The sequence below is a fragment of the Equus caballus genome, chromosome 13 (assembly GCF_041296265.1).
Source record: "Equus caballus isolate H_3958 breed thoroughbred chromosome 13, TB-T2T, whole genome shotgun sequence".
Taxonomy (NCBI): Eukaryota; Metazoa; Chordata; class Mammalia; order Perissodactyla; family Equidae; genus Equus; species Equus caballus.
Window position 1 is genome coordinate 6,197,549 of NC_091696.1, and position 27,921 is coordinate 6,225,469.

Sequence of the window (27,921 nt, forward strand, 5' to 3'; positions counted from 1 at the left end):
TTTTCAGGCACTTCCAGTGTGGCCTCCAAGTACGAAGAGCTGGAGTGCCTGTACGCGGCCGTCGGGAAGGTCATCTATGAAGGACTCACCAACTACGAGAAGGCCACCAACGCCAATCCCTCCCAGCTCTTCGGTGAGCGTGCGTCTGTCTTGATTCTCCCGGCAGCGGTCCAGTTCAGCATCCATCTGTCTGTGCTTGCCTGATGAGCTTGGCTTTGGGGAAAGGCTCAAGACGTTGGGAGGAGCTTTGAGCTGATGAGTTGTTGAGGGTGTCTGTGTGTGGCCTGGTGCACACAAGGCCACAGTCCCCTGTGGTCCTTGAGGTGAACGACCCCCACCCCGCCCACTATCAGTGCTTCCTCTCTTCCTCCCGCCTCAGCCTCAGATGCAGGATTTGGCTGTGAGAGGAATTGCTCCGTGTTGTGTGGGTCCTGCTGACCCAGTTTCACACTAAATACAGAGATGCTGCCGACGCAGTGTACAAATATGTAGAATTAGTGCCTTTCACAGTGTGTTCACCTGTCGTAAGCCGCTCACGAGGCAAGAGCTAGTGCCCGTCTGCTTGGTGAGGCTCTGGCTGCGCCACGTGGAAGGGGCCAGTTTCTCAGGTGACCAGGGCAGCTGGATGGCTTTGGCCTCCAGGTGCCGGGAAGTCAAATGTGAAGCTACTTACTCCGCTTGTTGTGAAACTCACATCTCTAAGTGGGATTAGACTTGCAGTTGGCAGCTCTGAAAATTTTTCTCCTTTATTACATATTCATTATATGCAACTTTGAAAATACAAATGAAGGAAAGCTAAATAAAAGTTACCTGTAAGCCTCTCTATTTAGTAACAATCACTCTTAACATTTTGGTGAGTCTGTCTTTTTTCTACACACACATATACAGATAGCTCTTGCTGTACAAACACTTGTGTCTGAATTTGCACACTGATTACATTATCTTTTAATGAATTTTGTGCTCTCCTAGCTCTTGCTACTCACTATCTGAAAGTCAGGAGCCAGATAAATTTGGTTAAAATGGTCCCTCATTAGCCAAGCTTGCTGTCTCTATTCTGGAACCGGATAGATTTGAATAGCGAGGAATACTTGTGTGACTTTTTTTTAAGTGCGATCATACGGTAGATCCTGCTTTACAACCTCGCTTCCATCACAGCGTAGTTTGAATTCTTGTCTTGTTAATTCTCCGGAGGCGTCTCTTTGAGAAGAGCTGGCCACCGTTGCTTCCCTCCTTTGTAGGGGTGACAGCAGACCGGGGGCAGCCTCCGGGCGAGTGGCCTGGAGAGGTGGCCACACGGTCCTCCCCATGCCAAAGCCAGGCCTCCATTACTGACGTCTCCTCGGGAACAGCCAGAGCACGTTCCCCATATTCGTCGTCATTATCACCAAGTGTCAGTAGTTACTTGTGGAATCACATTGTCCATACGTTGACTGCTCTCCTGAGAATCAGCCTTTCCACAGAGCACGCCTGGAATTTTCCAAATCTAGGTTGATAACAACCGTAAATGGCACATAAATCCCCTTTTATTGTTCTATGATGTAAGCCACGAGTACAAATTTAAAATTTGATGTGTAGCATCAAGATAGTTATAAAAATGCCAGTTATGAAACATAAAATTGTTTTTTCATAGATTCAGTGTTCATATTCTGATGTTAGTTTTGCTGATTTTTATTGATCTTTTGCACTTTTTCAGAATTAGGTGCAAATTAACTTCTAAAATATTTGTCATGTCTAAATAGTCTAGATAAAAACAGAAAGGACTTTCTTCCCTTTTTTCCCCCCCAAACATATCGTGGGACCAAAAACTTCACTTAGGGTGATTTGCCATCACCTAACGATAAAATCCGGAACTGAAGGGAAGAATGTTTCCACTGAAGCCCCAGAATCACTTCTCATGCCTGATGATGCCGATCGTGAATTAAGAATTAGGAGTGAAAATAGAGTGCTTCACAATGTAGTATATGCCATATGAAAGCTTGTAACGTTGACATTTGGGATTAATCTCTACTTTTGTGAGAAACGGCACATTTTTAAACATTTTAAATAGCACACTTTTTAAAACTGCTCAGTTTTTTTTTTTTTTTTAAATTGAGTTAATGATAGGTTACAATCTTGTGAAATTTCAATTGTACATTAATGTTTGTCAGTCATGTTGTAGGTGCACCACTTCACCCTTTGTGCCCACCCCTACCCCACCTTTCCCCTGGTATCCACTAAACTGTTCTTGGTCCATAATTTTAAATTCCTCATATGAGTGGAGTCATACACAGATTATCTTTCTCTAGCTGGCTTATTTCACTTAACATAATTCTCTCAAGGTCCATCCATGTTATTGCAAATGGAATGATTTTGTTCTGTTTTGCAGCTGAGTAGTATTCCATTGTATATATGTACCACATTGTCTTTATCCATTCGTCTGTTGCTGGGCACTTAGGTTGCTTCCACGTCTTGGCTATTGTAAACAGTGCTGCAATAAACATTGGGGTGCACAGGACTTTTGGGATTGCTGACTTCAAGCTCTTTGGATAAATACCCAGTAGTGGGATGGCTGGATCGTATGGTAGTTCTATTTTTAATTTTTTGAGGTATCTCCATACTATTTTCCATAGTGGCTGCACCAGTTTGCATTCCCACCAGCAGTGTATGAGGGTTCCTTTTTCTCCGCAACCTCTCCAACATTTGTTGCTATTAGTTTTAGATATTTTTGTCCTTCTAATGGGTGTAAGGTGATATCTTAGTGTAGTTTTGATTTGCATTTCCCTGATGATCAGCGATGATGAGCATCTTTTCATGTGCCTGTTGGCCATCAGTATATCTTCTTTGGAGAAATGTCTGTTCATGTCTCCAGCCCATTTTTTGATTGGGTTGTTTGATGTTTTGTGGTTGAGTTGTGAGAGTTCTTTATATATTAAGGATATTAAGCCTTTGTCAGATATATGACTTGCAAATATTTTTTCCCAGTTAGTGGGTTGTTTTTTTGTTTCAATCCTGTTTTCATTTGCCTTGAAGAAGCTCTTTAATCTGATGAAGTCCCATTTGTTTATTCTTTCTATTGTTTCCCTTCTCTGAGAAGGCATGGTGTCCAAAAAGATCCTTTTAATACCGATGTCAAAGAGTGTACTGCCTACGTTTTCTTCCAGAAGCCTTATGGTTTCAGGTCTCACCTTTAGGTCTTTAATCCATTTTGAGTTTATTTTGGTGAATGGTGAAAAAGAATGGTCAATTTTCATTCTTTTACATGCGGCTTTCCAGTTTTCCCAGCACCATTTGTTGAAAAGACTTTCTTTTCTCCATTCTATGCCCTCAGCTCCTTTGTCAAAGATAAGCTGTCCATAGATGTGTGGTTTTATTTCTGGGCTTTCAATTCTGTTCCATTGATCTGTGCACCTGTTTTTGTACCAGTACCATGCTGTTTTGATTACTGTAGCTTTGTAGTATGTTTTGAAGTCAGGGATTGTGATGCCTCCCGTTTTGTTCTTTTTTCTCAGGATTGCTTTGGCAATTCGGGGTCTTTTGTTGCCCCATATGAATTTTAGGATTCTTTGTTCTAATTCTGTAAAGAATGTCATTGGGATTCTGATTGGGATGGCGTTGAATCTGTAGATTGCTTTAGGTAGAATGGACATTTTAACTATGTTTACTCTTCCAATCCATGTACATGGAATGTCTTTCCATCTCCTTATGTCGTCATCCACTTCTCTCAGAAAGGCCTTGTAATTTTCATTATATAGGTCCTTCACTTCCTTAGTTAAATTTACCCCAAGGTATTTTGTTCTTTTTGTTGCGATTGTGAATGGTATTGTATTCTTGAGTTCTTTTTCTGTTGGTTCATTACTGGAGTATAGAAATGCTACTGATTTATGCAAATTGATTTTATACCCCGCAACTTTGCTATAGTTGTTGATTACTTCTAACAGTTTTCCAATGGATTCTTTGGGGTTTTCTATATATAAGATCATGTCGTCTGCAAACAGCGAGAGTTTCACTTCTTCCCTCCCTATTTGGATTCCTTTTATTCCTTTTTCTTGCCTGATTGCTCTGGCCAGGACCTCCAGTACTATGTTAAATAAGAGTGGTGATAGAGGGCATCCTTGTCTCGTTCCTGTTTTCAGGGGGATGGGGTTCAGTTTTTGCCCATTGAGTATGATGTTGGCTATGGGTTTGTCGTATATGGCCTTTATTATGTTGAGGTAGTTTCCTTCTATGCCCATTTTGTTCAGAGTTTTTATCATAAATGGCTGTTGGATCTTGTCAAATGCCTTCTCTGCATCTATTGAGATGATCATGTGGCTTTTATTCCTCAGTTTGTTGATGTGGTGTATCACGTTGATTGATTTGCGGATGTTGAACCATCCCTGTTGTCCCTGGTATGAATCCCACCTGATCCTGATGTATGATTCTTTTGATGAATTGCTGAATTCTGGTTGCCAAAATTTTGTTTAGAATTTTTGCATCTATTAAAACTGCTCAGTTGTTTTTAACTTGTCTGAAAAAACCTGTCAACGTCTACCTTTTAGGGACCCTTATGATCCTCAAGTCGGCCTGCAGCAACAACCCGAGCTACATAGACAGGCTGATCTCGGTGTTTATGCGCTCCCTGCAGAAGATGGTCCGAGAGCATTTAAATCCACAGGCAGCGTCGGGCGGCGCGGAAGCAACTGCAGGTGAGAAACTTAGTGCTCCCAGCCCCGCCCCATGTTTTTTCCTCAAACTTTAACACCTAAATGGTGCCAGCTATGTGCTTGAATTCTAAAGCAGGCAAGAGTGCCTATTTTTATGAAATTTATCATTTGCTCGTATCAAAGAGGTTCTGAGCATTTCGTTTAAAAAACCAAGATGAGACTCATTTTTAAAATGAACTTTTAAAATTTGTGAATTCAAGAATGAAGAAGTTTTTAAATGGTTGGACATTTATGTGGAACATTCACCACTGAATGAGAGTTATGTAATGATTTTGCTGTAAAACGGATTGCTGAATCAGAGCTGTTACTTCTGAAAAAGAATTAAGTCAGACGTTCTAGACCTAAGCAGTGGGCTCCGGGAATCTGTGGTCTGTTGGTTTGGGGCAAGGAGCTGTGGTTGGCAGTGCTGCTAGATACGTCTTGAACACAAGTGCCGTAAGCGTGACTTCGGGGCTGGGCCGTACCCTGGGCTGCCGGCCCTGGTCCCGTCAGCTCCTCCCTCGTGGGAGGCTCTTAGAGGGCCGCCCCTGCAAGGTGGGGTAGTGAGAAAGCGATGAGGCACTGAATCCCAGAGCCCTCGTCGCTGGGGAAAATATTTGCGGGGGAAATGGGCAGAGTCCAACATGCCGCACGACGGGAAGGGGTTGCCTGCTGACGTGCCTTTCTACAGACGGCTGGGTGCCTGCTCTTTCTCCCACAGCGGGAACAAGCGAGCTGGTGATGCTGAGCCTGGAGCTGGTGAAAACGCGCCTGGCTGTGATGAGCATGGAGATGAGGAAGAGCTTTATCCAGGCCATCCTGACCTCCCTCATTGAGAAATCGCCGGATGCCAAAATCCTCCGGGCCGTGGTGAAGATTGTGGAAGAATGGGTTAAGAACAACTCCCCGATGGCAGCCAATCAGGTGAGCTGGGAGGAGAGGTGCTCTAGATGGCAGCCAATCAGGTGAGCTGGGAGGAGAGTGCTCTAGATGGCAGCCAATCAGGTGAGCTGGGAGGAGAGTGCTCTAGATGGCAGCCAATCAGGTGAGCTGGGAGGAGAGTGCTCTAGATGGCAGCCAATCAGGTGAGCTGGGAGGAGAGTGCTCTAGCGGGTGACCTTCCTTTGCAGGGAAGGAAAGTTCAGATGTCACTTTCTCAGCTCTTCCATCTTAAGAGTCTCAAGCAAAACATTTTTCTCTCCCGTATTCGTATTCACAGTATCTTTCCTGCAAGTCCATTAAGATGGATTTTTCTCACTGTGCTTAACAGATTTTAAGTAGAAACTTGAGATAACTGGTCGTTTATCTTAACGCGGTTTTACTTTTGTGAAAATGTTGAATGAACGTTACTTGTTAATCTTTTAAGGTGGTGAAGGTGAGCCTAATAATAGCAGTACTACTCATGATGAGGGACTGTTATCTAACTCAGTAAGCTGCTTGCAAACTTCTGATTTGTTTCATAATTGAGTTGCTTTTTCTTCAAAGTGAGCTGCATCCACTAGGAAACACCATCGGCCTCTGTCTCGACGGTAAGCTCCGAAGACAGCCGGAGCCGACTTTGACTGTTCTGTTTAGAAATGACCTTGTCTTACTTCACTTGACAAAATTGTAGGAGCTGAAAAAATAATAGAGCAGATTGCTGAAATACCTTTGAATGTGTCTTGTCAAATAGAAGTGATTGACCTTTTCTTTTAAAAAAAAATTTGTACAGACACCTACACTCCGGGAGAAGTCCATTTTGCTTGTGAAAATGATGACCTACATAGAAAAGCGTTTTCCGGAAGACCTTGAACTAAATGCCCAGTTTTTAGACCTTGTTAACTATGTCTACAGGTAATTGCATCAATCAAATATTGCATATATTGATCCCATAAGGTGTTTTCTGACTGACCCAAGTAACATGTCTTTTTAATCTTTTAGTTATACCTGAAATTTAAATATTCATTTAAATACTAAATCACGTAACATATTTTGACGTCATTAATGAGCCTTTTGCTCAAATGCTGCATCAGCCTACAGAGATTTGTAAGATACTCTTGGCTTTCATGGTGGCGTTTCAGAAAGTTGGTATCCATGTATTTTCTGCTTGGCGGCCTGCGGCGTCCGCTGTCCGGCCATGTGGTGTAGCTGTCCTGTCTCAGTGTTACTCCTTCACTTCCAGAGATGAGACGCTGTCTGGCAGTGAGCTGACTGCGAAACTCGAGCCTGCCTTTCTCTCTGGGCTGCGTTGTGCTCAGCCACTCATCAGGGCAAAGTTTTTTGAGGTTTTTGACAACTCTATGAAACGTCGGGTCTACGAGCGCCTGCTGTACGTGACCTGCTCCCAGAATTGGGAAGCCATGGGGAACCACTTTTGGATCAAGCAGTGCATTGAGGTAGGCCGGGCTCGGCTCGCCATCTGTGGGCGGGGCACTGAAGCCAGGAGGTGTTCACACGCTCTAAGATGGATTAGCGATCTCTACCATTAAATTGCTCTTGATCTCTAGTAGGAAGAAAAATCATGCAAAGCTGTTTTCATCTAAAGCTTTTTTTGGGTGGCTTTGAAGCCCTTTAATCAGAAAGTTGTTAATATTCCTTAGTTTGTAGGTAGAGATTCATTTTTCTTCAAATATAAAAATGGTAAATTCTGTCTACATGCCATAGAAAATTTAATGTACTATAATTGTCAGTGGTCGTCATTCTTAAAGTGGGAAGATAGAACAGCCAGGCCGGGCCAGCCAGACCGTGCCGGGCTCTGATCCCTTACTGAGGAGTTAGTGCCAGTGATAAAGGTCGGACTGTTTCCATGGATGGTACGTCAGATGTTCTGTGACGTTTCTAACAGGACCGTAGTAAGACTTCTTGTTTGTTGTTCAAATTGGCTAGCCCTCACTCTTGGCTTAATCACCGACTTAGTGCACCAGGCAACTTAGGTTCCCATAGCAGGCCACCAATGCTGTGCAAGGAACTCTGGTCAGCTTACACAGAATGAATGAAACTAGGTGACCAGTTGCTTTGTCTAATGAGACAACTGAGATAGACGGTTGTGAAAATCTCTTTGGGGGATAAAGAAGGGAGTTGTGGCACTGTAGTTCAGTTAGAGCTTGTTGGCATATTTCCATTTGTGTGAAGGTGGTTCTCAGTGCTGTACACAACATGGATTTGGAACTTGGCTAATGGCAGCACAATGGACAGAGTTCCCGGATTTATTCGTCATTCATTCGAGAGACCTGTTGGTCGGTATTAGGTGGCAGGCCCTGGGACAGGTACTGCAGATAGAGAGGTGAAAGGATGTTGACTGGGACAGCTACACGGGAATCGATGGAGGAGGGGGCAGGCTGAAGGGCACAAGCCCGGAATCCTCCATTCCTGCCCTCCTGTGTCTTGTGTATCTGCTCCCTCACCAGGTGTCACTAGTTCAGGGTCCTTCACCTCCCTCCCTTCCCTCTTCTGCGTCCCTCTTGTGGCCACCAGCATAGCCCATGAGGATGACAGGAACGGTTTCCTTGGTGTGCACCCACCTGCCCTCCCATCCACTACAGTTTTCTTTATTGTTGAAAAATTGCTCTTAAAGAATAAGGCAGATCATGTCGCTCCTTGTCATCGTACTCGGCACGAAGTCCAGCCTCCAGAATACTGTCTTGCTGGCCCCCGAGTCACCAGACCCTTGCCTCCTCTCCAGCCCCGTACTGTCCCTCTCTCCCTCACTCGTTAGTCTCCAGCCACACTGGCCTTTCGTGTTCTTGAACTTGCCACACTCTTGCCACGCAAGCTAAGTGTTGAAGTTGGTCTTGTCCTTCCCTCTGACACCTCAGCTCCACGAGGGCAGAGGATACTATCTCCGTGAAGTTGTCAAGTGAATCTCCAAGGCCTCACACAGCCCTGAGTGGTGCTCAGTAAATAGATGCCGAAAGAATGCAAGAGTAGCTTGCTTGGAGGCGGGCAGCCTGAGCAAAGGCCTGTGGCGAAGCATGCTGGGGTGTGGGGAATGGTCACAGAAGTGTTCTGCGCGGGGTGGCGGTGGGGGGGAGGTGTTACATCAGGGAAGAGCATGTGAGCCCCGCTGAGGAGCGTGCCCTCCCAGAGGGCTGTGGGAAGCCATTGGAGGGTGGGGGGAGGGGAGACTGGGCTCAGCTGTGTGGAAGGACATGATTTGAGAAGAGTAAGCCTGGAGATGAGTTAGGAGGTTCTGTCCAGGCGGGAGGTGACAGCTGCCTAGGTATTCAGGAGGTAAGACTGGCAGGGCTGGGTGATGTGGTGTGGGAGACGAGGGAGAAGGAAGACAGATGGATGAAGCAAAGGTGTCTGTCTCCTTTGTCTGGGAGGTGCCTCTGTGAGAACAGACGGGGAAGCCCATCTGGTAGGGGAGAAAGATGCTGAGCTTACACTTAGACCTGGAGTCAGGGGTACCTGGCAGGTGAGGGGCGTCTGGGAGGGAGGTTCAGACACTTCGTCTCAGCTCAAGAGGAGTGTCCAGCAGTCATCAGCACGTGCGGACCAGTCGAGATGGCTAGGTGTTAACTGTGGGTCCACACGCCTCAAATGCCAGGCGTATGTCTTAGGTGTGTCTTCTCTTCCATGAACTCTCTAGCTTCTTTTGGCGGTGTGTGAGAAGAGCACTCCCATTGGTACCAGCTGCCAAGGAGCTATGCTCCCATCCATCACCAACGTCATCAATCTGGCCGACAGCCACGACCGAGCAGCCTTCGCCATGGTCACGCATGTCAAGCAGGAGCCGCGGGAGCGAGAGAACAGCGAGTCCAAAGAGGAGGTAACGCTCCAGATTGCACGCTGCCTCCTGTTCACAGTAGTACCCCATTCTGCCGAAGAATTCTATGGCAGCCTTAGATATTTTTAGGGCAAGAGCAGTGTATTGAAACCAGTCTCTGCATGAAAGCTCAATGTGCTACCTGCATTCAGTTCGATTTTTTGAAGTTAGAATTGATAAGCATCTTGTGATGCCTGTAGTTTTGAGATGGGTCACGCTATTGTGATACAGTGCCGCTTGGTACAGGAGATTTTACTGTTTGGTGATTTTTCTTTCCAAGCGAGAAGCAGCCCATGTTGAATTAGAAAACACTGCTCTGACCACACCATACTAGAACCATCGCTGTAGCTGGCTCCCCAGCGGCCTGCTGGGAACCTCCCGGACCCGCCTTCTTCTGGCAGGGCAGCTGTGGAGGCCCGGCCGGCCGATGCCTTAGTGCTGATGCCTCCGGTCCTCCACGAGGGAGTGGCGGACGCTGCTCCAGATGCAGGTCTTTCAGCCGTGCTTCCTTTAGGTTGTTAGCTTTCGGAAGCTCTGTCTCTCTGGAGGGTTGGGTTTTAAAAGACAACTAGCCAGTATTGAAGGAGGAGGTGCACCCTCTTTGCTCTAAAAGGGGTAGTCTGTTCCTTCTCTCATGGAGGATTTCTACTCGTTATGTTAAGGAATAAGAATTTAAAATTTTCATCACTGTTGCCAAATACTGGATCATTTGATGATTTGAACTTCTTTCTGTAACTCTCCTGAGTGATATTAATTACCAACTTGAAAATGATTCTTCTGAGTTTTAAAGGGCGCATACCAAGTGTTGATAACTTAACTTAGAGGCTAGTTTGATGATTGAATTAGTGACTGTGACTTCCCAGAAGCTTCAGACAGAAATAAGATTTATTCTTCTTTGAGAATGAGTTGTGTAAAACCTTGTATCAACAAGGTTCTTTGCCCTGACTGATGATCTGAATGGGCAAGGCAGCTAGGCAACGATATTGTGTTTTGAGGAATGATAGGCTGTAATCCCTAGTAATCTTTATTATTTTTACTGTTTAAAGTTGATAATTTTTTATTTTGCATTCCGTAAACTAAACATGAAAACAAAACAATGACATTTTAAGAATTTTTTTTTTCCTTTTTCTCCCCAAAGCCCCCCAGTGCATAGTGGTATATTGTAGTTGTGATCCTTCTAGTTGTGGCATGTGAGATGCTGCCTCAGCATGGCTTGATGAGCGGTGCCATGTCTGCACCCAGGATCCCAACCCGTGAAAACCTGGGCCGCCAAAGCAGAGTGCACGAACTTAACCTCTCGGCCATGGGGCCGGCCCCAACAATGACATCTTCATACTGTCGTTTAAAAAAAGAGTGAGAGATCTGGTCTATTAATTAATAGGTCTGGTCTAGTTAATATTGTTGTTTATTTATTTTAGAATTCAAGGTTATTTAAATAATTATAAACTTTCAGGAAACTAAAATTTTACTTGCCGAAAACATAACCGGAAGTACATAGGAGTTGTGTTTGTTGGATTTTATTTGACCTTTTGGTTTTGCTTATTTGTGTTGGTGGTTGTTGTTTTAGGATGTAGAAATAGATATTGAACTGGCTCCTGGAGATCAGACCAGCACACCCAAAACCAAAGAACTTTCTGAAAAGGACATTGGAAACCAGCTGCACATGTTAACCAACAGACACGACAAATTTCTGGATACTCTCCGGGAAGTGAAGGTCAGTGTGCGAGCTTGGAGGGAGAGTGGGGTTGTTTTTTCCCCTGAATATTTTGAATCCCAAACCAGGATTCTTCCACAGCAGTGTAAGGTTCTGTTTTACAGATTACACTTCTTTTCTTTCCTATCTCAATTGAAACCTTTACAGTTCTGTGAGACTCTAAAGTGGATCACATTTTATATAAAGATCTGAGAAAGAAACTACAGTGTCTTGTGGGAGGAAATAAGAAAAAACAGTTATTTTCTACACTATTATCCCTTGAAAGAAATGGTGAAATTGTTTATTAAAAATAAATATATGAGGAGACATTGCTGGATTATCTTTCAAATACAATAGGAAAGGAGAAAATGAGAATGGGCTCATGTGGTCCATCAGTTCCGCTTTGGTGAGGGAACCTCCTGAGGCATCTGTTTTGAGATCAAGCCAGGTAGAAACTCTTTGCCTTCCAGAAATCCTCAGGCTAGTTAGAGGGATGATCATTGTTTGGTAACGATTGAGAGAATTAGTTAAGGCTCCATATACCATGTTAGTTTTGAAGAGTATTACAAAGAAACAGTGATGATTCTGTTCATATCAGGAGCTAGGTGAAAAAAATTATAAACAAACTACTGATCACAAATAATCTTTACATTTAATCTTTTCTGGTGACTTATCCTGAATTTGTGCATTAAATCAAACTTTGGACTTATATCCGAGTGACACAATTGTGGTGTTGGGTAAACATAAGATGCTTGATCTTCTGGTGTATGGGACAGGAAACAGAGCACCCTTCTGTGTGTGGATGACGTGCTCTCGTTCACAGACCCATCTCTCCCGCCCTCACTGCCAGAAAGGGGTCGTGGCTCCACATTCCGAAACTCAAAGGCCTTTCTGGGTGATGGTCACCATGAGCGGTCACCGTGTCGATACTGAACCATCGGTTGCCTTGGCATAACTCTGATGATCAGCTCGCTGTGCTAGGTCTATCAGGGTACCTTTTAGCAGTACATTGCCAGAAGTGTCCATGTTTGGTTGTGCCTCTTTAGATTTTGTCCTTGGCTGGCTTGGTCACAGCTGCTCGCCTCCTCATCCCCTGTGGGGCCTTTGCTGCCCTCTGGTCTGTGGTTGGGGTAGAGTGAACATGGCCACACATGGAGAATGTTCCCACGGGCATCCCCATGGCCCTCTCTAGCTGAGGCATCATGGCCTGCGTTTCCAGTCCTGCCCTTAGGAAGATTACTCAGGCTATGGTCTCATTGTCCTTATTTACCCTTTTCACATTTTATCTTACTTAGTCATTCAATGGATATTTATTGAGTGCCCACCATGTACCAGGCACTGTTCTGGGCACTGGAAATATCACTGAAGGAAACAGACAAGAGTAGCCAGTCCTCATAGGGCTCCATTCTAGTGGGGAAGTAAGTGATAACCAGAAAGAAGTGAAATCAGTATGTGCTCCGCCAGGCAGAGAGGTGGCTGCTGTGGAGAGAAAGCAGCCAGGAGTGTTGGGGAGTTGGAGTTCCTGTTACTTTATCCCGTGTGTTTATGGAAGTTAGTTTTCATGTTGATATTTTTCGTACAGCCTGGTGGGGTTACAAAGCATTGCATTCACAGTTTGGGCCCTGACCGTTTCATTCCTGAAGCCCATCTCCCTGTGCAGTGGTCGGGGCCAGGCAGCTCCTCTATATGACTTGTTTCCGAGTCCAGAGGGACTGAGAGGTGTCTGAGCGGGCCCTTCACGCCAGGCTCACCTGCTCTTTCTCTTTGCTCTGAGCCTCTTGTCCCAGGATTGACTGTCTTACTCTGTGTGGGAAATCTGTTGAAGCCAGTGTCCCCTCTCTGTTCTCCCTGGCGTTTCTGGGCCACCGCAGTGCTCATGCTTCTTCACCTCTCTTTGTGATAGTATGTAAATGAGCACGAGCCCGGACCCTCTGGAGTCCCCCACTCTCAGCTAGAGAAGGGCAATTTGTTTGGCTGGTGTGTAACCACATGTGGCCCTTCAGTGCTCTTGGCTTCTGCTAAATTGACTTGACCCGGTGACTGGGGTAAAGGGAGCAGCTACATGAGATGACCCAGGCCTGAGTGTCAAATAGGAATATTCTTCACTTAAGTGTTTTCTCCCATTTTCCTTGACATATTTGTATCCTTGATTTTGGGTTGTTTTTTTTTTTCTTTTTGTGAGGAAAATTGGCCCTAAGCTAACATCTATGCCAATCTTCCTTTATTTTATGTGGGACCCCACCACAGCGTGGCCTGACGAGCAGTGCTATCTGTGCCTGAGATCTGAACCCTCAAACCCTGCTCTGCGGAAACAGAGCACATGAACTTAGCCACTCACCCACTGGGCCGGCCCCTGATTTTTGCGTTTTGATAGAGACATGAATATGAGGGTGATTTCCTTTCTTGGGTCTGCTATGGGAGAAAGGGAAGCATAATCATGACTCGTGTGTCCCTGATGCTCTGTCTCCATGTTGGGGGCAGCAGGCCCTGTGATGAGCTTGCAAGCGTCAACCCAAGCCCCTTGACACCAGCTGTGTGATGCCAGATGGGGCCCCGTGGGCCTGATGGGCTTCACACATGCTGGAAACCTGGCTGTTGATAAGAAATGTTAGCAGCTAATTCACGTTTTCTAAAGCAACAAAGCTGTGGACAAAATCAAACGTATCTGCATATTTGGCACACCCTTGGGTCTCAGTTTCCAGCTCTGGTCCCAGTCGTAGGGTGTACATTACAGTCCACTCGGTTTTCCATCTTTGTCCTCTGTCAATTGCAGAGACTCTGAACTTTCATGCTTCTTGATTTGTTCCTCAGAATTGTACCTGTTGGCAGATAACTTCCCTCATGTATGTATGCTGCTTCTGTTTTCTCTTTCATGTTTCCAGGGGCCTCTGCTTTGATGGCACCTGGGGTACCTCTCGTTTACACTTTCATTGTGTTCATACTTCTCAGACATGGTGGACTCAATAATGTTAGGAATTGCCCTTAAAGGTTAAAAAAGTAAATGTGTCACCGATGAGCCCCTTACCCACGTCTGTGCTTGGCTGCTAAGCACGCCGTGGGTTTCTGTCGCTCAGAATCTGTGTTTTCACTCTGGCATGACATCTGCTTGGATCTTGGAAAGTTTGAAAGTGGAGGAGTCTCTGATGATGAAAGGGACAGTGGTGCCTCCTGAGCACCGGTCTGAGGCACCTGTGGGGCAGGATCGTTAGCACCCGCCTGCGCCCAGCTACGCTCATCTTTCTTCTTTCCGTAGACTGGAGCACTGCTCAGCGCATTCGTCCAGCTGTGTCACATTTCCACAACGCTGGCAGAAAAGACGTGGGTCCAGCTTTTTCCCAGATTGTGGAAAATTCTGTCTGACAGACAGCAGCATGTGAGTATATTTTTATCCTGTTTTGGAAAGTATAGTTTTAGCTTCTGGGAAGTATTTATGAAAGAAAATAATCTTGAGTTTCAGACGATGAGGAAACTACTGACTGTTATCTAACAGCGAATTATCCAAAATACTCCCAGATGCCGTGTGGGTGAGGCAAGCTGTGCTGGCTTGTGAACGAAGACCTGAATTCGCTCTCTTTGGTTGCAGGCTCTGGCCGGTGAGATCAGCCCGTTCCTGTGCAGTGGCAGCCACCAGGTGCAGCGGGACTGCCAGCCCAGCGCGCTCAACTGCTTCGTGGAGGCCATGTCCCAGTGCGTCCCTCCGATTCCCATCAGGCCCTGCGTCCTGAAGTACTTGGGGAAGACACACAACCTCTGGTTCCGCTCCACCTTAATGCTGGAGCACCAGGCTTTTGAGAAAGGTCTGAGTCTGCAGATCAAGCCGAAGCAAACGACGGAATTTTACGAGCAGGAGAGCATAACGCCACCCCAGCAGGTGAGCCGCACCTCATTTCGTTCCTTATGTCGTCTTTGCCAGCGTCCTCCCGGTTTCAGTAAACCTCTCGCAAGTGATTTTACGTTACAACACAGTGAAGTTGCTCTAGTGAAAAAAAAAGCTTTTGTCCTGAGCACTCAGAAGCCATGATCTGTGTTTTCAGGAGATCCTGGATTCCCTTGCTGAGCTTTACTCTCTGTTACAAGAGGAAGACATGTGGGCTGGTTTGTGGCAGAAGCGTTGCAAGTACTCGGAGACGGCGACCGCTATTGCTTACGAGCAGCATGGATTCTTCGAGCAGGTAGCTGCTGCGGAATGACTGGCTGATGAAAGGCCGTTTCTAGTGTTTCTTCACTGTAATGTCCTCAAGTCAGAATTCACGTTTAAATAAGAAGTGTACTGTTTTATTTGAAGCATTTATCCTACATGTGAAGGCCCCTTGATTAGTGTCTCAATTTAAGAGAAATGTACATATATGACACGAACATTTTTAAAGCCCAGTCCTAAATCCTCTCCTGTTAGTTGCTAATGTGGATGCTTTTTATCTGCAGTCATTGGTCCTGTTGGAAATGGCAGGTAGATGGCGTTTAGTGTTTAAATTTTAATCCTCGGACTTGTCCTTTCAATGTAGTGTGGGCCACTGTCACAGGATGAGCTTCTCAGCCCTGTGTAGGACACTGAGCCACAGAAACCCCAGAAGCATAGGCACAGGCTGTGGCCCTGCTCTTGGAGGCAGGTCTGGGCAGTCTCTCCTTCCGTTCTGTCTGGGGAATTACGCACCCTGGGCTCTCCTCCCGCTCTCTTCTCTTGTCTGTGAATAGAGAATTTCGAGTGTTCAGTGATATAGAGAAGAGTATGAGGCACTCCCAGGTCTGTGATCCAACTGGCCCTAAATAGTTCAGCGATGGCCGTGGTAAAGTTTCTAGTTAAACAGTGGCTTAAAAGCATTATTAACTTTTTTAGGCACAAGAATCCTATGAAAAGGCCATGGATAAAGCCAAAAAGGAGCACGAGCGGAGTAACGCGTCCCCCGCTATTTTCCCGGAGTACCAGCTTTGGGAGGACCACTGGATCCGGTGAGCTGCGCGGCGGTTGGTGTCTTTAAGAATCAGTTACGGGAACCAGTGCAAGCTCTGAAGTTTTCTCATAACGAGCGTTTTGAAAGGGGACTTTGCTACTTTCTTTATGGCCCCATAGAGAAAAGAACAGACAAAAATCTAAGAAGAACTTAAAAGTCTCAAGTAATTAGAAGTGTCTGCTAGGGAAACAGCAAATGATCCTGCCTCTCCGTGGCTCTATGCTCTGCGCTCTTTGCCGGAGGGAGGGCATTCCTGGTGCTCCGGGGAGCAGTTTCTTCCAGAGGGCAGGTGGAAGATGGAGCCAGACTCAGCCCCCCACAGAAGCCCTCCCTTCTCTCTGTGTGGGGAAAAGTTTTTTCCCTCTGTAGGGTGGAAATAAACACCGCGAAGGCCTGTGCCTGGCGCTCTCTGAATCTGCTGGTAACTGAACCTTTGCTCTTGGCTCCCTCTTCTCCCAGGTGCTCTAAGGAGTTGAACCAGTGGGAAGCCTTGACGGAATACGGCCAGTCCAAGGGTCACATAAACCCGTACCTGGTCCTGGAGTGCGCTTGGCGGGTGTCCAACTGGACCGCCATGAAGGAGGCGCTGGTGCAGGTGAGATGTCCCTCCGCCTCCTGCCCACTCTGCCGCTCTCGGGTTACGGTCCCCACAGCTGCGCGCTTCCTTTTGCCAAAGCCCTGACTCTCTGGAGACGTCGCTACTCTTAGGACAAGCTGGGCATTCTGGCAGATGAAAGATAGCTCTTGGGAAGCAAGAGTTATTTTTGGTTATCTCTAACACTTTTCCTAAATTTGAGTTCAATTATAAATTGTTGTTAGTTCATCAATCAATTACAATAATAAGTATCAGATGTGGAGACCCTTGAGTCTATGAGAAAACAGACTAATAGTTCCTGGAGAGATTTGAAGAACAGGCGGTTTTATTGGTGGACTCGGTTTGCAGAAGTGCTGCTGGGAGAGAGTACGGCAAGCGTGAGTCATAGGAGCCCAGGGCCTGGCAGGTTCGTTGCTGTCGGTAAAAGTTTGTTGAATGAAACTGTGTCATCTTCAGGGCATGTTATGTCTCACGGAAGTGATGACTGTGCAGTGTCAGTGTAGTTGAGTCATCTCCTTGGTTGAGCACCGCGTTTTAAAAAAATTAAACTCCGTCCAGAGGCATTTAGGACACGATGGGAGAGTGGGCGCAGAAGTACAATTCCCTTTCCCCAGTGGGAGGCTTCCGGCAGGAGCATCAAAAGCTGCTGGACGGGGCAGCTCTGTGTCATCTGAACCCCGTGACACATTGTTCTGACTGCCCTAGACGGTCTTCGCATGTGGCCGTTCGTGTTGCTCTGGATTTTTCCTGCGTCAGTGCCCTGCCATCATATCCCCCCCGGCCCCTTCCTTGCTGCTGCTCCTCAGTTTTGACGTTTCCGTGTGATGTTCACGTTATGGGGTTTAGAGGGAAGAAGGCCGTTATCTTGGTCGCACTCCGTAAGGGTTTCTTTACATTCACACCAGTGATTCCCTCTCTTCTCAGTGTGGAGTCTGCAAAAGCACATGGGGATTGTGGGGCCACTTTCTTTGAAATGGTGAACCTAAAATTTTAACCTGCATTGTGGCTGCAGTGTTTATTTTATTACTAATGTCGATTTTTAACAAAATTCGGAAGCTTGAAAGCCTGAAATAGTCACAAGCTGTTAACCACAGAGGGTGGAAATGGAGTCCAGGCTTGACTTTCTGGTTGGGATTTGGGAAATTCCGCATCTGATGCAGGAGTTCCTGTCTCTCCAAGAAATCACTAATCACTTATGTTGGTAAATATATATATGTATATATATAGCTGATAGAACGCATTTACGGTTGATTATTCTTTCTTTAATCATGCTGTCCATAGGTCTGACAAATGAATCTGCTCTTTCATAAACTCTTGATTATTTTCTAAAAATCGTAAGGTACTTACTGGTTAGGAAAAAGCTCTAAGTATATGTATAAACATTCTGAGCAATGCAATAAATTAATTTCAAATGGTCTTGATAGTACTAAATTATTTACTCATTGGCTGGTATTTAAAGGGAAGAAACTCAACAAGTTACTTTGGTTTTTGTTCCTGTGTGTTGCGACTGTAGGGCTGCTGCAGGAGTACCTTTCTTGCTTTGGTTTAATACATGGGGTAACTTTTTTTCAGTAGAGGAAAAAAGTAGAAGAGAGGCCTTTGTTCTTCGTGTTACGGAGGATGGGTGTTGCGATGGACAGAAGCCAATCTTGAACAGCATTTAAGTCCAGAAAATGTGAGATTGGTGTAACTGTAGAGGACGGTGTTGGAAGCAGATGTGCTCACAAGTTTGCCTTCTTGAATTTTCTTTTTTTTTGAGTTCAGAATTTTTTTTTATTGAGTTAATGATAGGTTACAATCTTGTGAAATTTCAGTTGTACATTAATGTTTGTCAGTCGTGTTGTAGGTGCTCCACTTCACCCTTTGTGCCCACCCCCACCCCACCTTTCCCCTGGTATCCACTAAACTGTTCTTAGTCCACATTTTTAAATTCCTCATATGAGTGGAGTCATACACAGATTATCCTTCTCTCGCTGGCTTATTTCACTTAACATAATTCCCTCAAGGTCCATCCATGTTATTGCAAATGGAATGATTTTGTTCTGTTTTGCAGCCGAGTAGTATTCCATTGTATATATATACCACATCTTCTTTATCCATTCGTCTGTTGATGGGCACTTAGGTTGCTTCCACGTCTTGGCTATTGTAAACAGTGCTGCAATAAACATTGGGGTGCACAGGACTTTTGGGATTGCTGACTTCAAGCTCTTTGGATAAATACCCAGTAGTGGGATGGCTGGATCGTATGGTAGTTCTATTTTTAATTTTTTGAGGAATCTCCATACTGTTTTCCATAGTGGCTGCACCAGTTTGCATTCCCACCAGCAGTGTAGGAGGGTTCCTTTTTCTCCACAACCTCTCCAGCATTTGTTACTATTAGTTTTAGATATTTGTGTCATTCTAATGGGTGTAAGGTGACATCTTAGTGTAGTTTTGATTTGCATTTCCCTGATGATCAGCGATGATGAGCATCTTTTCATGTGCCTATTCTTCCTGAATTTTCTTTATCACTGGTTATTGAGATCTAAGAAGGGCCGTGAATGTGAATGTGCTTGGAAAAAGTAGGACGTAAAAGAACAAGCTGAAAGGTTATATAAATGCAAGATGACGTTATTATCACCGTTACTATTCTTACGTCATTTGGACAGATAGTGTTACAGCATGAAAATTTGTACAATTTTTATTAACTTCCCAGACGTGCTTCAGAATGAGTGTTTTATTGATCTTGTTACGGCAGGTTCTATCAAGTTCTATCAAAAGGATATCAACAAAGATATCGTCTCTCATCTTATACACAAAGAGCTTATTTTTTAAAAGACTTTAATTTTTTATCATTTACTTTTTTAAATGCTGTGTAAGAGATTGGTAAAATGTAGTGAGTTCTGGTGCTTTCTTTGGAAGGTGATGGGCAAACGCAGGTGCTTTCAGGGGCAGACATGGAGCCTGCGCCTGGCGCTCAGCCGCGTGTGCGGGAGCAGGGGTCAGAGGCCAGGCACAGGAAATGCGACGGCTCCAGCCTCAGCCTACTTCATAGTAGAACTGATGTTCGAGAAATAAGAAATCTGGGGGAAATTTTAAGGTAGATGAAAAAGTGCGGCTTTTAAAGAACAGTGAAATTTATGACTGTTCACTCCTGATATCACCCTGAGTCTCTGTCTTCTGCTTCCTTGTATAATGTGCGCCAAGTTAGATTAATTTCCCAGGATAATGGTGTGAATTGGAAATAATTCAAAATTACACCAGCATTTATCAGAGGGGAGGTGAACGTGTATTTAAGACGTGGAAAATAGGCTGGCGACATTGTGGCCCAGTAGTGACTGTTAATCTGGTTGTCCTAATGGTGTTGATCAGTGTCCTCTTTTTCTGGAACTACTGATGCCCTTAAAGCAAGGAGCCTGTGGCATGCCTTAGTAGCTAGAGAGATGGGCCTCTCACTGGTATTCGGGAAAGGAGAGTATCCAGAAAAAGCGGTCTAAATGTGGGACTTCTCTAAAGAAAATCAACATCTATTTATGGCTTAAGTTCTGTTTATTGCTTTTCATAAGTGGCTGCAAAAAAATTGGCTTTCCTTTTTGACCCTTTATACTGAGAGGAAGAATGCCCATCGCTTCCTATGTAATGCTCTCTCACCCCCAGGTGGAAGTGAGCTGTCCCAAGGAGATGGCCTGGAAAGTCAACATGTACCGCGGCTACCTGGCCATCTGCCACCCCGAGGAGCAGCAGCTGAGCTTCATCGAGCGCCTGGTGGAGATGGCCAGCAGCTTGGCCATCCGCGAGTGGCGGCGTTTGCCCCACGTCGTGTCCCACGTGCACACACCTCTTCTCCAGGTGGGTACAGTGCTGTCTCAGGTCCTTCACAGCAGAGCACGTCCCGTCCAGGCTTGGGTTCGTAAACCGAGCTGGACGGCAGAGAGGACACTCCTTCCACTTGTCTTGTCCTTTGCTGCGTAAACTCTTCCTCAGTGAAAGGAAGGCCAGAGTCAAAATGTGGAGGAATCAAGTGTTGCTCCCCATTTTGGAGCTTCCAAGGGGTTTAAGTGACAGAAGCCATCCTCAGGAGTGATTTTGATGATTTTCATTTTTGCTTCAGGAATTTTCCTTAATGCCCACTGTACCACTGTCAGTGTGGTGTTCACTGTTCGGTCTGACACGGTCTCACATCCTCTGCGGCCCTTAAGACTGCGGGTTAAGTGGCCTGTGCCTTGGCTTCCTGCTCTGTGTGTCGTCTTCGCTGTTTCTGACAATATGTTCCAGCCCCGTGAGCTACCATTCCATTGCTCGTCTCTAAAGCAATCTCTCCCCACAACCCCTTGGCCTGCTTCTCCTCTCACAGGATACATTTCTTTACACTCTTCTAGCCTCGTGCATTTGCACACGCATACACACACGTGCACACACACACATCCCTGGGGACTGGAGACTAGCTAGAACAGAATTGCTGCTAGACACTGCCCGTTGCATCAGGGGCGCAGACCAGTGGGATAGGAGCTGTCGGTGCTGGCCCTCTTGGTTTGGAAGTCCCCCCGAGGAAGAGCTGCTCTCAGGTGCCAGCAGGTGAGCGGTTACCAGTATCTGGAGGAGGGAGAATGGAGTGGCTGCCGGTGGCCCAGGGCTTCCTTTGGGAAGGACGGAAAGCTTCTGTAGTTAGACAGTGGTGAGGGTCGTACAACTCTGGGAACACACTAACATCTCCAAACAAACATCCCGTCATTCTGTTTTCAGTAAGCCTTTGGTTGTGGAGGGGCTTAGATAAAGTTTTCAAAAATCTGAATATAATGAGCTACATTTGAAATATAGGTGGAAAGCATAAATTCTCCTAGGCAATTTTTAAAATTAAGACCAAACACCAGGATACTGAGGACTGAACAAGGTGCCTCGTTTGGGAGATTCAGACAGTTTTAAAATGTGAACTCTGACTCAAGGGAGCATCTAACTGGAGGGAGAAAGCATATAAGAAGCAAAGTTGAAAATAAGAGGGAGAGTGTCACTCAGTGCCGTACTAGTAGGAAAGGAAATAAACGTGAGCATTCAGAGGAGGGGATCCCTGTGGGAGGGGAGGTGGGGCTCGGTGGGGAAAGTTGGCTCAGGCTCAGGATTGTGGCCAGGGCCCCCGCCCAGGAGACAGACGGCACTGCGAGCTTGGGGCCAGCAGCACAGCCGGGATTGAAAGTGTAGTGGGCTAGACAGACTCCTAAGGGATGTGGACGAAGCAGTGTCAGCCCAAAGAGATCACCAGAACCGTGTTTTAAGACGTTTACTATGGCTGGGGCTTTAAATGTTGATGGCAGGAAAGCCTGAGGGAAGGGCGCGAGGCTGTCCTGTCCTAGACGTTGTACATGAAGAGCCACACTTGGTTGGTGGCAAAGGGAGTGGACAAGAGAGAGAGTTTGGAGACTGCCCTTCAGCAAGGTTGTTCTCCCAGCTCCTGTCTCACAGTAGCCATAGAGCTGAGGTTTTAAACTTGAGAGTAGCATTTGAGGTGAGGAAGAAATTGAACCTGGAATCTAGAGTCTCTTTGAGTGCTTCCTTTGGTAATTGATCTGGGAGGTCTTTATAAAGGCCAGACTCCTGCTTGACCTGTGGCTTATTTTCCTCATTTGATCTGTAATAAAATGTTGACAGTGGACTCTCTTACGCTGGTCCCGTTTAGGCAGCCCAGCAAATCATCGAACTTCAGGAAGCTGCGCAAATAAACGCAGGCTTACAGCCAACCAACCTGGGGAGGAACAACAGCCTGCACGACATGAAGACGGTGGTGAAGACCTGGAGGAACAGGCTGCCCATCGTGTCTGACGACTTGTCCCACTGGAGCAGCGTCTTCATGTGGAGGCAGCATCATTACCAGGGTAAACCTACCTGGTCCGGCATGCATTCATCATGTAATTTTCCAGACACCCTGCTGTTCTGGTTTCATGTCTTGGTTTTGTTTTTTCTTTTACCAGATTTTCTCTTTTTTGGTGGGTATGGTCAGTGGTTGGTATGGCGAGGGTAAAGATGCAGGTGGTGAAAGATGGGAAGATTTTTTCCCCGTACCTGTTAGATTTTTCTAGCTAGAACAGAATTGCTGCTAGACACTGCCCGCTGCATCAGGCGCAGACCAGTGGGATAGGAGCTGTCGGTTGTGGCCCTCTTGGTTTGGAAGTCCCCCCGAGGAAGAGCTGCTCTCAGGTGTCTGTGTGTAGCCTTCTCCAGTGTTCCTGGCCCCCCTGCTCAGCCCCTAACCCTGCCAGGCATCTTTGTTTACAGCAGCCTTCATGATTTAGTTAGCCAAGATGGTAACGCTTATCTCAGTAGTTAGTGCTGTTTGCATCTGACACTTGGTACAAAATACGAGGAAAAGCGATGAGGTTTATCACAGAGCTTCCCATTTCCATAAGCCATGTGTGTGTGTTTTTCATTTTTTATTTAAGCCTTATTGTGGAACATTTTGAGATGTTTGACGTGGACTGATAACTCATTTCTTTGCTCTCTAGCTATTGTAACTGCCTATGAGAATAGTTCTCAGCATGATCCAAGTTCAAATAACGCTATGCTTGGGGTTCACGCATCAGCTTCAGCAATCATCCAATATGGGAAAATTGCCCGAAAACAAGGACTGGTCAATGTAGCTCTGGATATATTAAGTCGTATTCATACTATTCCAACCGTTCCTATTGTGGATTGCTTCCAGAAGATTCGACAACAAGTCAAATGCTACCTCCAACTGGCAGGAGTCATGGGGAAAAACGAGTGTATGCAGGTAGAGTGCCAGCGGGCCCCGTGCCTACCCCCCGGCTGGGGGGTCCAGTAAAGACTGAGAGTGTCCACCTGGAGACTGGTTCAGATCAGAGGGAAGGAGGGGTAGAACTTTCTGTAAACACAGCCTTAGTAATGGAAAGCAGTCCTTCCAAAACAAGAAAGGGAAAGGAAACCACCTGAGTATTTGAATTACATTTGATGGTCTCTGTTCTGCCGTGTATTGGGTTAACGTATTCAAGGAAAGAAAATTAAAAACTACAAGATTATGTATGTGGGTATAAGGTAGATTTTGGTTGTGGTCAGAGGAATATTCATAAAGACAATGAAGCTGACTAGATATATAAAGCTTTGGAGAAAATAATACCCTTAAGGTGCCTAGAACTGAATGTGGCATTTAGTGATTCAGTTTCGGTACTGCTCGTCAGCAGATATTCGTGGCAGGCAAGTCTTGTCAATTTAAAGTACACTTGTCAGTGACCTTTAGGACTTATTGCCTAGATAAATATTTTAATGAACTGTTTGTATTATTGTTGAGAAATTTCAAGAACTTTTTTCCTACTCTTTTTTTTTTTAATAGGGCCTTGAAGTTATTGAATCTACCAACTTAAAATACTTCACTAAAGAGATGACAGCTGAATTTTATGCACTGAAAGGAATGTTCCTGGCCCAGATCAACAAGTATGTATGTTATATAAGAGGAGGATAAGGGACCCTCAGCCACTTGTTTAGTTAGTGAGAACATGAAGCCGGTGTGAAGCTCAAGCTAGAAATCGGTGTGATTTAGTGATGGTTGTCACGTGCGATATTTCAGGTATTACACCTCTGCGGAGATAGTCACTTGCAGTAGATTGATAAGGCAGTTTGATATGTATCACTTAAAGCTTCTTAAAAATGAGTTGCTGGAGTACAGAACTGGATTCCTTTCCCCGTTTTCTCAGCACGACCTTTGGGAACAGAGTTGATTCCTTTTATGGAGATGATTTTGTTTTAGAGCCAGGGGGTCAGTCAACCGTGGCCTGCAGGCCAAGTCTGACCAGCGTCCAGTTTTTCTAAGTGATATCGGAACACACCCACACCCACTGGTGTTGTCTGTGGCTGCTGTCGCACTACGCCGCAGAGTTGAGGAGATGTGACAGAAATTGTGTGGCCTGCAAAGCCTAAGCCATTTACTGTCTGGCCCATTACAGAAAAAGGTTGCTGAATTGTGTTTTAGAGAAATGAAAGTCAGGTGAAATTTTGTAAAAAGTATACAAATGAGATATACTCACAGGATGCTGCCTGCTGCCATATGTAGAGCTTTAAAGCCTGCTTTCCACATTTTCAGTGTATAGGAGTTGCATTTTTAGCTGATTTTTAAATGAGGAAGTGATTTTGTCAAGATGAAAGGGTTTTATCCTTTTTACCTTAATGTTTTAAATTCATCTGCCATAAACACACCGTTTGGAAGTGTACAATTTCAGTGGATTTTAGTATATTCACAGTGTTGTACCACCATCGCCACTTGCTAATTCTCAAACATTTCCGTCTTTTCCAAAGAAACCACGTTCCTGTTAGCAGTCACTCCTTATTCTCCCTTTCCTTTGTCCCCTGACAACCACTAATCTACTTCCTGTCTCTATCATTTGCCTATTCTGAACATTTCACATAATTAGAATCGTACACAGTGTGGCCTTTTGTGGCTTGCTTCTTTTCCTTAGCATCATGTTTTCAAGGTTCGCCCACGTTGTAGCATCTATCAGTACTTTATTCCTTTTCATAGCTGAATAATATTCCATTGTATATCCATACATTCGGGTTGTTTCCACTTTTTGTCTACCGTGAGCAACGCTTCCATGAACATTGATGTACAAGGTTTTGTGTGGGCATGTTTTCAGTTTTCTTGGATATGTATCTAGGAATGGAATTGCTGGGTCATATGGTGCTTCATTTATCTTTTTGAGAAACTGCCAAACAGTTTTCCACAATGGCTGTACCATTTTACATTCCCACCAGCAGTGTTTGTGGTTTCCAATTTCTCCATATCCTAGCCACCACTTGTTTTCCGTTTTTCTGATTATTGCCATGCTAGTGAGTATGAAATAGTATCTCATTGTGATTTTGATTTGCATTTTCTTGGTGACTAATCATGTTTAGCATCTTTTATGTGCTTATTGGCCATTCGTATGTCTTCTTTATAGAACTGTCTGTTAGGTTCCTTTGTGCGTTTTTTAATTGAGTTATTTGACTTTTTATTGTTGAGTTGTAATTCTTATGTCTGGATATAAGTCTCTTTCAGGTACATGATTTGCAGATATTTTCTCACATTCTATAGGCTGTCTTTTCACTTTCTTGCTAGTGTCCTTAATGCACAAAGTTGGTCATTTTGATGAAGTTCAATTTGTCCGTTTTTTCTTTTGTTGCTTGTGCTTTTGGTGTCATGTCTAAGACACCACTGCCTAAGCCAAGGTCATGAACATTTACTCCTGTGATTTCTGGTAAGAGTTTATAGGTTTAGCTCTTCCATTTAGGTCTTTAATCCATTTTGAGTTAATTTTTATATATGACGTGAGGGTAGTGGTCCATATTAATTTTTATGCATGTGTATATCCTGTTGTCCCAGCACCGTTTGTTGCCTGTGGAATGGCTTTGGCATCCTTGCTGACAATTCATTGACTGGAAATGTATAGGTTTATTTCTGGACACAGTTCTGTTCCATTGATGTGTATGTCCATTCTTAACGCCGGTACCACACTGTGTTGGTTACTGTTGCTTTGTAGTAAGTTTTGAAATTGTGAAGTGTTCTTCGACTTTGTTCTTTTTCAAGATTGTTTGGGTTTATGGGGTCCCTTAACCCCTTACCTTATTTCCACATGAATTTTAAGTTATCCACTTTGGCAACGACGGCAGCTGGAATTATGATAGGGATTGCACTGAATCTGTAGGTTAATTTGGGGAGTATTTCCATCATAACAATATTGAGTCTCCCAATCCATGAACACAGGATAGGTTTATTCAGGTCATCTTTAATTTTATTTAACAATGTCGTATAGTTTTCATTGTACAAATCTTGCATTTCTTATGTTAAATTTATTCCTGAGTATTTTATTCTTTTTGATGTTATTATAAAATGTTTTCTTATTTTCAGATTGTCCATTCCAAGGTATAGAAATACAACTGATTTGTATACTGATCTTATGTTTTTCAACTTTGCTGAATTTATTTGCTGTGATAGTTTTATTGTGAATTCTTTAGGGTTTTCTGTACATAAGATCGTGCCGTCTGCACACAGAGGTAGTTTTTCATCTTTCTTTTCATTCTGGTGTTTTTTTTTTTCTTCCCTAGTTGGTCTGGCTAGAACACCGAGTACTGAGTTAAACAAGTGGTAGAAGTGGGCATCTTCAGAAAACTGTTTTTCCGCCTTTCACAGTATCATGTTAGCTGTGGGCTTTTCATATGTGACCTTTGTTATGTTGAGGTAGTTTCTTCTGTTCCTAGTTTGTTGGGTGTTTTTATCCTGACACGGTGTTGGGTTTCGTCAAATGCTTTTTCTACATCAACTGAACTGATCATATTTTTCTTCTTCATTCTGTTAATGTGGTGTGTTGTATTGATTGATTTTTGTGTGTTGAACCACCACCTTGCGTTGCTGGATAAATCCCACTTGGTCACGGTGAACAATCCTTAAATACTGCCGCTGGATTGGTTTGCTGGCATTTTTTTTGAGGGTGTTTGCGCCTGTGTTCATAAGGCATATGAGTCTAATACATTGTTGGTATGATAGTAACATTGGGCAGACACTCTGGAAAATAGTTTGGCACTTCCTCAAAAGATTGAACATAGGATTATATGACTCAGCAATTCCACTCCTAGGTATACACCCAAAAGAATGAAAAATGGATGCTCAAGCAGGTACTTGGTCACGAATGTTCATGGCAGCACTGTTCGCAATAGCCAAACGTCAGAACAACTTAGTGGTTGGGGTTTTCTTTCAGGGTGATGAAGATGTTTTGGAACTAGATAGAGGTGGTGGTTGCACAGCATTTTGAATGTCCCAAATGCCTGTGAATTACTCACTTTAAAATGACTGATATTACGTTATGTGAAGTTTGCCTAAAAAAAAGGTCTGTTTTGATTTGTGCCCTCTTAGGTCTGAGGAAGCAAACAAAGCCTTTTCTGCAGCCGTGCAGATGCACGACGTGCTGGTGAAGGCATGGGCCATGTGGGGCGACTACCTGGAGAACATCTTTGTGAAGGAGCGGCAGCTGCACCTCGGAGTGTCTGCCATCACCTGTTACCTGCACGCGTGCCGGCACCAGAACGAGAGCAAATCCAGGAAGTACTTAGCCAAGGTGAGACCAGAGAATTAGCTTTGACCAAAGACCACCTGGCAGCCTTCAAGTCTGGGTGAATATTCAGCTGTTTACTAGTCTGTGCTGCTGTGAGGCGCTGTTTCATGCCTTAACTCGCAAATTCCCATCACTCTTCAAAGTCTCTTGCATTGTTCCATTTTAAAGCTGAGAACAGGGGAGTGGCCCTGTGGCCAGTGGTTAAGTTGGCAC

The 27,921-nt window shown here is 44.8% G+C and overlaps 1 protein-coding gene across 22 annotated transcripts in view; it reads left to right on the forward strand.

Annotated features, from left to right (window-relative positions):
• The window catches only part of TRRAP (transformation/transcription domain associated protein), a 117,395-nt gene that overhangs the window by 69,199 nt on the left and 20,275 nt on the right, over positions 1 to 27,921 (forward strand). For 13 of the 22 annotated variants that reach the window (XM_023655276.2, XM_023655283.2, XM_023655284.2 and 10 more), the window contains 17 exons: positions 8 to 133; positions 4,518 to 4,664; positions 5,383 to 5,585; positions 6,373 to 6,494; positions 6,823 to 7,036; positions 9,232 to 9,411; positions 10,976 to 11,122; positions 14,355 to 14,474; positions 14,685 to 14,972; positions 15,136 to 15,273; positions 15,936 to 16,048; positions 16,510 to 16,645; positions 20,282 to 20,473; positions 22,296 to 22,524; positions 23,119 to 23,384; positions 23,961 to 24,061; positions 27,510 to 27,711. In XM_023655276.2, the coding sequence (XP_023511044.2) occupies positions 8 to 133; positions 4,518 to 4,664; positions 5,383 to 5,585; positions 6,373 to 6,494; positions 6,823 to 7,036; positions 9,232 to 9,411; positions 10,976 to 11,122; positions 14,355 to 14,474; positions 14,685 to 14,972; positions 15,136 to 15,273; positions 15,936 to 16,048; positions 16,510 to 16,645; positions 20,282 to 20,473; positions 22,296 to 22,524; positions 23,119 to 23,384; positions 23,961 to 24,061; positions 27,510 to 27,711 (2,924 nt within the window). The remainder of the gene's footprint in view (positions 1 to 7; positions 134 to 4,517; positions 4,665 to 5,382; positions 5,586 to 6,372; positions 6,495 to 6,822; positions 7,037 to 9,231; positions 9,412 to 10,975; positions 11,123 to 14,354; positions 14,475 to 14,684; positions 14,973 to 15,135; positions 15,274 to 15,935; positions 16,049 to 16,509; positions 16,646 to 20,281; positions 20,474 to 22,295; positions 22,525 to 23,118; positions 23,385 to 23,960; positions 24,062 to 27,509; positions 27,712 to 27,921) is intronic. The other 9 variants (XM_023655282.2, XM_070230722.1, XM_070230721.1 and 6 more) reach the window with 1 other exon arrangement.